The sequence below is a fragment of the Pseudorasbora parva genome, chromosome 19 (genome assembly GCF_024679245.1).
Source record: "Pseudorasbora parva isolate DD20220531a chromosome 19, ASM2467924v1, whole genome shotgun sequence".
Classification (NCBI taxonomy): domain Eukaryota; kingdom Metazoa; phylum Chordata; class Actinopteri; order Cypriniformes; family Gobionidae; genus Pseudorasbora; species Pseudorasbora parva.
In genome coordinates, this window is record NC_090190.1 from 44,256,522 (window position 1) to 44,271,521 (window position 15,000).

Below are 15,000 nucleotides of genomic sequence, written 5' to 3' on the forward strand. Positions count from 1 at the left end.
CAGGACACTCAGACTGAATCCCCTGCGCTCTGTGATCCTGACCTTGTGGAAACTGCCGTAGAAGAGTTTCTGGATCTCCGCGTCCTCAAACGTCACCGTCTGAAAATCCCCCTTGTAATCGGTGTTGAAAAAGGTCAGAGTCTTTCCTGCATCTGCGGACCGAGATCACATTTCAAACATATTTTATACCCATGACCTTTTTTATCAGAGCCGATTTACTTCAGATCTGTACTTTACTCAAGTACATTTGAGAGGCAGATATTTTACTCTTTACTCCGCTACATTTCTATTCATAACCGTAAGCACCGTTACTTCTTCTAAAAAAAAGAAAAAAAGAAAAATCTCGGAAACCCTCAATGTGTGGTTTCCCTCTCAATCGTGATTGGATTGTGCAGGTCCACTGATTGGGACAGCCATCAGTAGCATCAGAAATCTGACTGTAGTGCTTTACTAGAGTAGACATCTGACTGTAGTGCTTTACTAGAGTAGGCATCTGACTGTAGTGCTTTACTAGAGTAGACATCTGACTGTAGTGCTTTACTAGAGTAGACATCAGACTGTAGAGCTTTACTAGAGTAGACATCTGACTGTAGAGCTTTACTAGAGTAGACATCTGACTGTAGTGCTTTACTAGAGTAGACATCTGACTGTAGAGCTTTACTAGAGTAGACATCTGACTGTAGAGCTTTACTAGAGTAGACATCTGACTGTAGCGCTTTACTAGAGTAGACATCTGACTGTAGCGCTTTACTAGAGTAGACATCTGACTGTAGCGCTTTACTAGAGTAGACATCTGACTGTAGTGCTTTACTAGAGTAGTCATCTGACTGTAGTGCTTTACTAGAGTAGACATCTGACTGTAGTGCTTTACTAGAGTAGTCATCTGACTGTAGTGCTTTACTAGAGTAGACATCTGACTGTAGCGCTTTACTAGAGTAGACATCTGACTGTAGAGCTTTACTAGAGTAGACATCTGACTGTAGCGCTTTACTAGAGTAGACATCTGACTGTAGCGCTTTACTAGAGTAGACATCTGACTGTAGTGCTTTACTAGAGTAGTCATCTGACTGTAGTGCTTTACTAGAGTAGACATCTGACTGTAGTGCTTTACTAGAGTAGTCATCTGACTGTAGAGCTTTACTAGAGTAGACATCTGACTGTAGCGCTTTACTAGAGTAGTCATCTGACTGTAGTGCTTTACTAGAGTAGTCATCTGACTGTAGTGCTTTACTAGAGTAGACATCTGACTGTAGTGCTTTACTAGAGTAGTCATCTGACTGTAGTGCTTTACTAGAGTAGACATCTGACTGTAGTGCTTTACTAGAGTAGACATCTGACTGTAGTGCTTTACTAGAGTAGACATCTGACTGTAGTGCTTTACTAGAGTAGACATCTGACTGTAGTGCTTTACTAGAGTAGTCATCTGACTGTAGTGCTTTACTAGAGTAGACATCTGACTGTAGTGCTTTACTAGAGTAGACATCTGACTGTAGTGCTTTACTAGAGTAGTCATCTGACTGTAGAGCTTTACTAGAGTAGACATCTGACTGTAGTGCTTTACTAGAGTAGACATCTGACTGTAGCGCTTTACTAGAGTAGACATCTGACTGTAGTGCTTTACTAGAGTAGTCATCTGACTGTAGTGCTTTACTAGAGTAGACATCTGACTGTAGTGCTTTACTAGAGTAGACATCTGACTGTAGTGCTTTACTAGAGTAGTCATCTGACTGTAGAGCTTTACTAGAGTAGACATCTGACTGTAGTGCTTTACTAGAGTAGACATCTGACTGTAGCGCTTTACTAGAGTAGACATCTGACTGTAGAGCTTTACTAGAGTAGACATCTGACTGTAGTGCTTTACTAGAGTAGACATCTGACTGTAGTGCTTTACTAGAGTAGTCATCTGACTGTAATGCTTTACTAGAGTAGACATCTGACTGTAGTGCTTTACTAGAGTAGACATCTGACTGTAGTGCTTTACTAGAGTAGACATCTGACTGTAGTGCTTTACTAGAGTAGTCATCTGACTGTAATGCTTTACTAGAGTAGACATCTGACTGTAGTGCTTTACTAGAGTAGACATCTGACTGTAGTGCTTTACTAGAGTAGACATCTGACTGTAGTGCTTTACTAGAGTAGACATCTGACTGTAGTGCTTTACTAGAGTAGACATCTGACTGTAATGCTTTACTAGAGTAGACATCTGACTGTAGTGCTTTACTAGAGTAGACATCTGACTGTAGTGCTTTACTAGAGTAGACATCTGACTGTAGTGCTTTACTAGAGTAGACATCTGACTGTAGTGCTTTACTAGAGTAGACATCTGACTGTAGTGCTTTACTAGAGTAGACATCTGACTGTAGTGCTTTACTAGAGTAGACATCTGACTGTAGTGCTTTACTAGAGTAGACATCTGACTGTAGTGCTTTACTAGAGTAGACATCTGACTGTAGTGCTTTACTAGAGTAGACATCTGACTGTAGTGCTTTACTAGAGTAGACATCTGACTGTAATGCTTTACTAGAGTAGACATCTGACTGTAGTGCTTTACTAGAGTAGACATCTGACTGTAGTGCTTTACTAGAGTAGACATCTGACTGTAGTGCTTTACTAGAGTAGTCATCTGACTGTAATGCTTTACTAGAGTAGACATCTGACTGTAGTGCTTTACTAGAGTAGTCATCTGACTGTAGTGCTTTACTAGAGTAGACATCTGACTGTAGAGCTTTACTAGAGTAGACATCTGACTGTAGTGCTTTACTAGAGTAGACATCTGACTGTAGTGCTTTACTAGAGTAGACATCTGACTGTAGTGCTTTACTAGAGTAGACATCTGACTGTAGCGCTTTACTAGAGTAGACATCTGACTGTAGTGCTTTACTAGAGTAGACATCTGACTGTAGTGCTTTACTAGAGTAGTCATCTGACTGTAGTGCTTTACTAGAGTAGTCATCTGACTGTAATGCTTTACTAGAGTAGACATCTGACTGTGGTGCTTTACTAGAGTAGACATCTGACTTTAGTGCTTTACTAGAGTAGACATCTGACTGTAGTGCTTTACTAGAGTAGTCATCTGACTGTAGAGCTTTACTAGAGTAGACATCTGACTGTAGTGCTTTACTAGAGTAGACATCTGACTGTAGTGCTTTACTAGAGTAGACATCTGACTGCAGCGCTTTACTAGAGTAGTCATCTGACTGTAGTGCTTTACTAGAGTAGACATCTGACTGTAGTGCTTTACTAGAGTAGACATCTGACTGCAGCGCTTTACTAGAGTAGGCATCTGACTGTAGTGCTTTACTAGAGCAGACATCTGACTGTAGCGCTTTACTAGAGTAGACATCTGACTGTGGTGCTTTACTAGAGTAGACATCTGACTGTAGTGCTTTACTAGAGTAGACATCTGACTGTGGTGCTTTACTAGAGTAGACATCTGACTGTAGTGCTTTACTAGAGTAGTCATCTGACTGTAGTGCTTTACTAGAGTAGTCATCTGACTGTAGCGCTTTACTAGAGTAGACATCTGACTGTAGTGCTTTACTAGAGTAGACATCTGACTGTAGCGCTTTACTAGAGTAGACATCTGACTGTAGTGCTTTACTAGAGTATTCATCTGACTGTAGTGCTTTACTAGAGTAGACATCTGACTGTAGCGCTTTACTAGAGTAGACATCTGACTGTAGTGCTTTACTAGAGTAGACATCTGACTGTAGTGCTTTACTAGAGTAGACATCTGACTGTAGTGCTTTACTAGAGTAGACATCTGACTGTAGTGCTTTACTAGAGTAGACATCTGACTGTAGTGCTTTACTAGAGTAGACATCTGACTGTAGTGCTTTACTAGAGTAGACATCTGACTGTAGCGCTTTACTAGAGTATTCATCTGACTGTAGTGCTTTACTAGAGTAGACATCTGACTGTAGTGCTTTACTAGAGTAGACATCTGACTGTAGTGCTTTACTAGAGTAGACATCTGACTGTAGTGCTTTACTAGAGTAGACATCTGACTGTAGTGCTTTACTAGAGTAGACATCTGACTGTAGCGCTTTACTAGAGTATTCATCTGACTGTAGTGCTTTACTAGAGTAGACATCTGACTGTAGTGCTTTACTAGAGTAGACATCTGACTGTAGTGCTTTACTAGAGTAGACATCTGACTGTAGTGCTTTACTAGAGTAGACATCTGACTGTAGTGCTTTACTAGAGTAGACATCTGACTGTGGTGCTTTACTAGAGTAGACATCTGACTGTAGTGCTTTACTAGAGCAGACATCTGACTGTAGCGCTTTACTAGAGTAGACATCTGACTGTGGTGCTTTACTAGAGTAGACATCTGACTGTAGTGCTTTACTAGAGTAGACATCTGACTGTAGTGCTTTACTAGAGTAGACATCTGACTGTGGTGCTTTACTAGAGTAGACATCTGACTGTAGCGCTTTACTAGAGTAGACATCTGACTGTAGTGCTTTACTAGAGTAGTCATCTGACTGTAGTGCTTTACTAGAGTAGGCATCTGACTGTAGCGCTTTACTAGAGTAGACATCTGACTGTGGTGCTTTACTAGAGTAGACATCTGACTGTAGCGCTTTACTAGAGTAGACATCTGACTGTAGTGCTTTACTAGAGTAGACATCTGACTGTAGCGCTTTACTAGAGTAGACATCTGACTGTGGTGCTTTACTAGAGTAGACATCTGACTGTAGTGCTTTACTAGAGTAGTCATCTGACTGTGGTGCTTTACTAGAGTAGACATCTGACTGTGGTGCTTTACTAGAGTAGACATCTGACTGTGGTGCTTTACTAGAGTAGTCATCTGACTGTAGTGCTTTACTAGAGTAGTCATCTGACTGTAGTGCTTTACTAGAGTAGTCATCTGACTGTAGTGCTTTACTAGAGTAGACATCTGACTGCAGCGCTTTACTAGAGTAGTCATCTGACTGTAGTGCTTTACTAGAGCAGACATCTGACTGTAGCGCTTTACTAGAGTAGTCATCTGACTGTAGCGCTTTACTAGAGTAGTCATCTGACTGTAGTGCTTTACTAGAGTAGACATCTGACTGTAGCGCTTTGCTAGAGTAGTCATCTGACTGTAGCGCTTTACTAGAGTAGTCATCTGACTGTAGTGCTTTACTAGAGTAGACATCTGACTGTAGTGCTTTACTAGAGTAGACATCTGACTGTAGCGCTTTACTAGAGTAGACATCTGACTGTAGCGCTTTACTAGAGTAGACATCTGACTGTAGCGCTTTACTAGAGTAGTCATCTGACTGTAGTGCTTTACTAGAGTAGTCATCTGACTGTAGTGCTTTACTAGAGTAGACATCTGACTGTAGTGCTTTACTAGAGTAGACATCTGACTGTAGCGCTTTACTAGAGTAGACATCTGACTGTAGCGATTTACTAGAGTAGACATCTGACTGTAGTGCTTTACTAGAGAAGACATCTGACTGTAGTGCTTTACTAGAGTAGACATCTGACTGTAGTGCTTTACTAGAGTAGTCATCTGACTGTAGAGCTTTACTAGAGTAGACATCTGACTGTAGTGCTTTACTAGAGTAGTCATCTGACTGTAGCGCTTTACTAGAGTAGACATCTGACTGTAGCGCTTTACTAGAGTAGTCATCTGACTGTAGCGCTTTACTAGAGTAGACATCTGACTGTAGCGCTTTACTAGAGTAGACATCTGACTGTAGCGCTTTACTAGAGTAGACATCCGACTGTAGCGCTTTACTAGAGTAGACATCTGACTGTAGCGCTTTACTAGAGTAGTCATCTGACTGTAGTGCTTTACTAGAGTAGACATCTGACTGTAGTGCTTTACTAGAGTAGACATCTGACTGTAGTGCTTTACTAGAGTAGACATCTGACTGTAGTGCTTTACTGGAGTAGGCATCTGACTGTAGAGCTTTACTAGAGTAGTCATCTGACTGTAGCGCTTTACTAGAGTAGTCATCTGACTGTAGAGCTTTACTAGAGTAGTCATCTGACTGTAGCGCTTTACTAGAGTAGTCATCTGACTGTAGAGCTATACTAGAGTAGACATCTGACTGTAGTGCTTTACTAGAGTAGTCATCTGACTGTAGTGCTTTACTAGAGTAGACATCTGACTGTAGTGCTTTACTGGAGTAGACATCTGACTGTAGTGCTTTACTAGAGTAGACATCTGACTGCAGCGCTTTACTAGAGTAGTCATCTGACTGTAGAGCTTTACTAGAGTAGTCATCTGACTGTAGCGCTTTACTAGAGTAGACATCTGACTGTAGAGCTTTACTAGAGTAGACATCTGACTGTAGTGCTTTACTAGAGTAGACATCTGACTGTAGTGCTTTACTAGAGTAGACATCTGACTGTAGTGCTTTACTAGAGTAGACATCTGACTGTAGTGCTTTACTAGAGTAGACATCTGACTGTAGTGCTTTACTGGAGTAGACATCTGACTGTAGTGCTTTACTAGAGTAGACATCTGACTGCAGCGCTTTACTAGAGTAGTCATCTGACTGTAGAGCTTCACTAGAGTAGTCATCTGACTGTAGCGCTTTACTAGAGTAGACATCTGACTGTAGAGCTTTACTAGAGTAGACATCTGACTGTAGTGCTTTACTAGAGTAGACATCTGACTGTAGTGCTTTACTAGAGTAGACATCTGACTGTAGAGCTTTACTAGAGTAGACATCTGACTGTAGTGCTTTACTAGAGTAGACATCTGACTGTAGTGCTTTACTAGAGTAGACATCTGACTGTAGTGCTTTACTAGAGTAGACATCTGACTGTAGTGCTTTACTGGAGTAGGCATCTGACTGTAGAGCTTTACTAGAGTAGTCATCTGACTGTAGCGCTTTACTAGAGTAGACATCTGACTGTAGAGCTTTACTAGAGTAGACATCTGACTGTAGTGCTTTACTAGAGTAGACATCTGACTGTAGAGCTTTACTAGAGTAGTCATCTGACTGTAGTGCTTTACTAGAGTAGTCATCTGACTGTAGTGCTTTACTAGAGTAGACATCTGACTGTAGAGCTTTACTAGAGTAGTCATCTGACTGTAGTGCTTTACTAGAGTAGTCATCTGACTGTAGCGCTTTACTAGAGTAGACATCTGACTGTGGTGCTTTACTAGAGTAGACATCTGACTGTAGCGCTTTACTAGAGTAGACATCTGACTGTAGTGCTTTACTAGAGTAGTCATCTGACTGTGGTGCTTTACTAGAGTAGACATCTGACTGTGGTGCTTTACTAGAGTAGTCATCTGACTGTAGTGCTTTACTAGAGTAGTCATCTGACTGTAGTGCTTTACTAGAGTAGTCATCTGACTGTAGTGCTTTACTAGAGTAGACATCTGACTGCAGCGCTTTACTAGAGTAGTCATCTGACTGTAGTGCTTTACTAGAGCAGACATCTGACTGTAGCGCTTTACTAGAGTAGTCATCTGACTGTAGCGCTTTACTAGAGTAGTCATCTGACTGTAGCGCTTTACTAGAGTAGTCATCTGACTGTAGCGCTTTACTAGAGTAGACATCTGACTGTAGCGCTTTACTAGAGTAGACATCTGACTGTAGCGCTTTACTAGAGTAGACATCTGACTGTAGCGCTTTACTAGAGTAGACATCTGACTGTAGTGCTTTACTAGAGTAGACATCTGACTGTAGTGCTTTACTAGAGTAGACATCTGACTGTAGTGCTTTACTAGAGTAGACATCTGACTGTAGTGCTTTACTAGAGTAGTCATCTGACTGTAGTGCTTTACTAGAGTAGACATCTGACTGTAGTGCTTTACTAGAGTAGGCATCTGACTGTAGAGCTTTACTAGAGTAGACATCTGACTGTAGTGCTTTACTAGAGTAGACATCTGACTGTAGTGCTTTACTAGAGTAGACATCTGACTGTAGAGCTTTACTAGAGTAGACATCTGACTGTAGTGCTTTACTAGAGTAGACATCTGACTGTAGTGCTTTACTGGAGTAGGCATCTGACTGTAGAGCTTTACTGGAGTAGGCATCTGACTGTAGAGCTTTACTAGAGTAGACATCTGACTGTAGTGCTTTACTAGAGTAGACATCTGACTGTAGTGCTTTACTGGAGTAGGCATCTGACTGTAGAGCTTTACTAGAGTAGACATCTGACTGTAGTGCTTTACTAGAGTAGACATCTGACTGTAGTGCTTTACTAGAGTAGACATCTGACTGTAGAGCTTTACTAGAGTAGACATCTGACTGTAGTGCTTTACTAGAGTAGACATCTGACTGTAGAGCTTTACTAGAGTAGACATCTGACTGTAGCGCTTTACTAGAGTAGTCATCTGACTGTAGTGCTTTACTAGAGTAGTCATCTGACTGTAGTGCTTTACTAGAGTAGACATCTGACTGTAGAGCTTTACTAGAGTAGTCATCTGACTGTAGTGCTTTACTAGAGTAGTCATCTGACTGTAGCGCTTTACTAGAGTAGACATCTGACTGTGGTGCTTTACTAGAGTAGACATCTGACTGTAGTGCTTTACTAGAGTAGACATCTGACTGTAGCGCTTTACTAGAGTAGTCATCTGACTGTAGTGCTTTACTAGAGTAGTCATCTGACTGTGGTGCTTTACTAGAGTAGGCATCTGACTGTAGTGCTTTACTAGAGTAGACATCTGACTGTAGTGCTTTACTAGAGTAGACATCTGACTGTAGTGCTTTACTAGAGTAGACATCTGACTGTAGTGCTTTACTAGAGTAGACATCTGACTGCAGCGCTTTACTAGAGTAGACATGTGACTGTAGTGCTTTACTAGAGCAGACATCTGACTGTAGTGCTTTACTAGAGTAGACATGTGACTGTAGTGCTTTACTAGAGTAGACATCTGACTGTAGTGCTTTACTAGAGTAGACATCTGACTGTAGAGCTTTACTAGAGTAGACATCTGACTGTAGCGCTTTACTAGAGTAGACATCTGACTAGTGCTTTACTAGAGTAGTCATCTGACTGTAGAGCTTTACTAGAGTAGACATCTGACTGTAGTGCTTTACTAGAGTAGTCATCTGACTGTAGTGCTTTTACTAGAGTAGACATCTGACTGTAGTGCTTTACTAGAGTAGACATCTGACTGTAGTGCTTTACTAGAGTAGTCATCTGACTGTAGTGCTTTACTAGAGTAGTCATCTGACTGTAGTGCTTTACTAGAGTAGACATCTGACTGTAGCGCTTTACTAGAGTAGACATCTGACTGTAGCGCTTTACTAGAGTAGTCATCTGACTGTAGTGCTTTACTAGAGTAGACATCTGACTGTAGCGCTTTACTAGAGTAGTCATCTGACTGTAGCGCTTTACTAGAGTAGACATCTGACTGTAGTGCTTTACTAGAGTAGACATCTGACTGTAGTGCTTTACTAGAGTAGTCATCTGACTGTAGAGCTTTACTAGAGTAGACATCTGACTGTAGTGCTTTACTAGAGTAGACATCTGACTGTAGCGCTTTACTAGAGTAGTCATCTGACTGTAGTGCTTTACTAGAGTAGACATCTGACTGTAGCGCTTTACTAGAGTAGTCATCTGACTGTAGCGCTTTACTAGAGTAGACATCTGACTGTAGTGCTTTACTAGAGTAGACATCTGACTGTAGTGCTTTACTAGAGTAGTCATCTGACTGTAGAGCTTTACTAGAGTAGACATCTGACTGTAGAGCTTTACTAGAGTAGTCATCTGACTGTAGTGCTTTACTAGAGTAGACATCTGACTGTAGTGCTTTACTAGAGTAGTCATCTGACTGTAGTGCTTTACTAGAGTAGACATCTGACTGTAGCGCTTTACTAGAGTAGACATCTGACTGTAGCGCTTTACTAGAGTAGTCATCTGACTGTAGTGCTTTACTAGAGTAGACATCTGACTGTAGTGCTTTACTAGAGTAGTCATCTGACTGTAGTGCTTTACTAGAGTAGACATCTGGCTGTAGTGCTTTACTAGAGTAGTCATCTGACTGTAGTGCTTTACTAGAGTAGACATCTGGCTGTAGTGCTTTACAAGAGTAGACATGTGACTGTTGTACTTTTACTTGTACTGAATAAAATTTAGAATCTGTACTTTTACTGAAGTTATGAAGCTGTGTACTCTGTCCGCCTCTGTATTTTATCAACACAAAGCGTGTTACTCACTGTCCAGAATGACTCCCACTAATGGCTCGTTGTTGTTGTCGAGGATTTCCCACAATGCAAAGGGCTCCTGTGGGGTTTCCGGGAGCAGGCGGAACAGCAGCGTGATGGTGTAGTCTGACGGCAGGCCTTCCGGATGGATGAACCTGACGAGAGATCAGGAAGGATTCACATTAACACCTCAAGCTGTGTGAGTTTAGGGTTCAGACCATAGACTGTAAACAAATATGAACATAGTGTCCGTGACGTCACCCATAGGATTTCGATAAGCCATTCTAAAGGGTAAAGTAGATACGAGCGGGCCATTGCCATTGCGCATCATGCTCGGATAACAGAAAATGGGCAAAGAGGCGGGGCGTGGGCGGAGCTTAGGGGACGCAATGACTAACAGACAGCAGACAAACGGCAATCCACCTGTCACTCAAAGTGGCCACACCCTTAATTATTCAGAACCTTAAGGCCTAATATAATTTAAACAAATGAGTTATAAAAAAATGTACCCCCCTCACAGTCACCATAAAGGGCAAAATTAGCCATGTAGGCCAAAACCACAATTTGTACCAGGCTGTAAACATGTGTTATTCTGCTGTAAATTTGGGGATTTTAACATGGGGCTCCATGAGGTTCTGCTCCTTCTGGAGCCTGTCTCTAGTGGCCAGTCAATGAATTGCAGGGGCCCACTTTATATTAGGTGGCCTTAAATACTATGTACTAACATTGTAATTATTCATTTGATACAATGCACTTATTGTGTACACACATGTTTTTACATTGTACTTACATTTTTAAAAAATATCTGTATGTATGTCTGTAATTAATTTGTGTAGTTATATTTGTAATTACACAGTTGGCACATCCCTTACACCTAACCCTACCCTTAAACTGACCCATACCACCACACCTGTCCCTAACCCTACCCTTAAACTGACCCACACCACCACACCTGTCCCTAACCCTACCCTTAAACTGACCCATATCACCACACCTGTCCCTAACTCTACCCTTAAACTGACCCATATCACCACACCTGTCCCTAACCCCACCCTTAAACTGACCCACACCACCACACCTGTCCCTAACCCTACCCTTAAACTGACCCACACCACCACACCTGACCCTAACTCTACCCTTAAACTGACCCACACCACCACACCTGACCCTAACTCTACCCTTAAACTGACCCACACCACCACACCTGACCCTAACTCTACCCTTAAACTGACCCACACCACGACACCTGTCCCTAACCCTACCCTTAAACTGACCCACACCACCACACCTGACCCTAACCCTACCCTTAAACTGACCCACACCACCACACCTGACCCTAACCCTACCCTTAAACTGACCCACACCACCACACCTGACCCTAACTCTACCCTTAAACTGACCCACACCACCACACCTGACTCTAACTCTACCCTTAAACTGACCCACACCACCACACCTGACCCTAACCCTACCCTTAAACTGACCCACACCACCACACCTGACCCTAACCCTACCCTTAAACTGACCCACACCACGACACCTGTCCCTAACCCTACCCTTAAACTGACCCACACCACCACACCTGACCCTTACTCTACCCTTAAACTGACCCACACCACCACACCTGACCCTAACTCTACCCTTAAACTGACCCACACCACGACACCTGTCCCTAACTCTACCCTTAAACTGACCCACACCACCACACCTGACCCTAACTCTACCCTTAAACTGACCCACACCACCACACCTGTCCCTAACCCTACCCTTAAACTGACCCACACCACCACACCTGACCCTAACGCTACCCTTAAACTGACCCACACCACCACACCTGACCCTAACTCTACCCTTAAACTGACCCACACCACCACACCTGTCCCTAACCCTACCCTTAAACTGACCCACACCACCACACCTGACCCTAACTCTACCCTTAAACTGACCCACACCACCACACCTGTCCCTAACCCTACCCTTAAACTGACCCACACCACCACACCTGACCCTAACTCTACCCTTAAACTGACCCACACCACCACACCTGACCCTAACTCTACCCTTAAACTGACCCACACCACCACACCTGTCCCTAACCCTACCCTTAAACTGACCCACACCACCACACCTGACCCTAACCCTACCCTTAAACTGACCCACACCACCACACCTGACCCTAACCCTACCCTTAAACTGACCCACACCATCACACCTGTCCCTAACCCTACCCTTAAACTGACCCACACCACCACACCTGACCCTAACTCTACCCTTAAACTGACCCACACCATCACACCTGACCCTAACCCTACCCTTAAACTGACCCACACCATCACACCTGACCCTAACCCTACCCTTAAACTGACCCACACCACCACACCTGACCCTAACTCTACCCTTAAACTGACCCACACCACCACACCTGACCCTAACTCTACCCTTAAACTGACCCACACCACCACACCTGACCCTAACTCTACCCTTAAACTGACCCACACCACCACACCTGACCCTAACCCTACCCTTAAACTGACCCACACCACCACACCTGACCCTAACACTACCCTTAAACTGACCCACACCACCACACCTGACCCTAACCCTACCCTTAAACTGACCCACACCACCACACCTGACCCTAACTCTACCCTTAAACTGACCCACACCACCACACCTGTCCCTAACCCTACCCTTAAACTGACCCACACCACCACACCTGACCCTAACCCTACCCTTAAACTGACCCACACCACCACACCTGACCCTAACTCTACCCTTAAACTGACCCACACCACCACACCTGTCCCTAACCCTACCCTTAAACTGACCCACACCACCACACCTGTCCCTAACCCTACCCTAAACCTACCCGTATCCACCTCAATATCAGCAAAAGTGCTTTGCAATACAGTTTGAACACAGAAAGTACATTGTATTTATTTTTTGATGTAAGTACATAGTACTTAAGGCCACCTAATATAAAGTGGGGCCAATTGGGGTTTAAATACTTCAGTATTTGGCTTCAACAGAAACTGGGTGAGGTTGTCGCTTGGTTCAGAACCAACCCTAACCCAACATTTGATTTATCCAGAACTTGCCCAATGTTGGTATTATTCCAAATGGTATTATAACCAATCAGGCGTGTGTGTAGCATCACCTGGTGGGCTGAGTGAGTAGCGCGCCGCTGCCGAGTCTGAAGCTGCTGAAGCTGTTGAAGGTCCCTGGCTCCATCGACACGCCGCTCACATTACTGTACAGATGCTCCACCAGCCCAAACATCTCCATCATCCTGAACCCTGATCAACAGACTCTGCAGATCAACAAACACGGCAGAAACATCCACAATTGTTTGTGTGTGTTTGAAATCGCTTACCTGGTAACGTGCTGCCGCTCATGGGAACTGACGGACACGCTACAAACACACACACGCAAACACGTCAACAAACACACACATGCATAGACAAGTAATTATAACTACAGAAAACGGTTTACAATTACTTTATTTTATATTTTAACTACACACACACTTACTTGCTGACGCGGCTTCACAAACGAAGGTGATCAGTTTCTCTTCGATTTTCTTGAAAGCGTCCAGATCGTCCACGAAGAACACGTGTCTCTCGGTGGGTTTGCTGGCGATACTCACCAGCTCGCCATAATCAGCATCGGCAAAACCAATGGCAAACACCACATAACCTGCAAAACACACGCTATGGGAAATATTACGCGTTTAAAGAGTTGGGGACCGTGGCCAGTGATGCCAGTAACGCGTTACTCTAATCTGACGACTTTTCCCAGTAACGAATAATCTAACGCGTTACTATTTCCAAACCAGTAATCAGATTAAAGTCACTTATCCAAGTCACTGGGAGTTACTATTTTAGTCATTTTTCTAAAAAATGTAAAAATATATTTTTGCTTTCTTCTTGCATCTCGCATAGAGTATTTTTTTCAGGAAATATTTTTTAATTTCAACTTAAAATGTCAGGATACTTTGTTGACGTTACTGTTTAAAATGCACTTCCAATAAAGAGAGTGTTGGCAGAACCGGTCGTCATTTCTGTGTTGAGGCGGCAGCTGCTGAATGTCACTAATAAAGTTACTTGTAATCTTACTTAGTTCCTTTTAAAATAAAGTAATCTGTAAAGTAACAGTTACTTTTTAAAGGAGTAATCAGTAATTAGATCATTTTTTTTAAGTAACTGTGGTAACTGACCATAGCACGGCGACACACACACACACACACACACACACACACATGCTCACCTTCCGCTTGGATCTCCTGGGAAACCTGGAGCACGTCGTCTTGGGAACGGCCGTCTGTCAGCACCACCAGCACTTTCGGCACGCCCCTTCTGGCTCCGCCCACCGCCGTCAGCACGGAGTCTTTGACATGCTGCATGGCTCTGCCTGCAGAGGTCAGAGGTCACAAACACTCATGAGCGTTAACTAAAGTATGTGTGTGTGTGTGTTACAGCGGCTGAGTGTGTGAGAGTTGTCTTTGCCTGTCTTTGTGTTTCCTCCTTTATATGAGATCCTCTGAATGGCGTCCAGCAGGCTTTCTTTATCATCATGTGAGCTGAGCTTGAACTCAGTGCGAGCGTCATCACTGAACTGGGCAATGGCCACCTGACACACACACACACACACACACACACACACACACACACACACACACACACACGCACACGCACACGCACACGCACACACACACACTCGTTCAGATCGGAGGTGAATCTTCATAATCATAGATAATAATCATTTAATAAAGTAAATGTCGTGTTACTAAACAATATTTATTACATTTATCTCTACACCCGTCAGATTTAACCTTTTGACCACTGACAGGAGAAATGAATAACACTGCTCTCAACCGACGGACCAGCGGCCA

The 15,000-nt window shown here is 43.2% G+C and overlaps 1 protein-coding gene across 3 annotated transcripts in view; it reads right to left on the reverse strand.

The window, feature by feature from the left end:
• The window catches only part of LOC137047762 (collagen alpha-1(XIV) chain-like), a 97,443-nt gene that overhangs the window by 10,496 nt on the left and 71,947 nt on the right, over positions 1–15,000 (reverse strand). For all 3 annotated transcript variants that reach the window (XM_067425620.1, XM_067425621.1, XM_067425619.1), the window contains exons 27-33: positions 14,615–14,738; positions 14,376–14,519; positions 13,641–13,805; positions 13,483–13,521; positions 13,267–13,405; positions 10,122–10,264; positions 43–152 (exon numbers count right to left, since the gene is read on the reverse strand). In XM_067425620.1, coding sequence (XP_067281721.1) covers positions 43–152; positions 10,122–10,264; positions 13,267–13,405; positions 13,483–13,521; positions 13,641–13,805; positions 14,376–14,519; positions 14,615–14,738 — 864 coding nt within the window. The remainder of the gene's footprint in view (positions 1–42; positions 153–10,121; positions 10,265–13,266; positions 13,406–13,482; positions 13,522–13,640; positions 13,806–14,375; positions 14,520–14,614; positions 14,739–15,000) is intronic.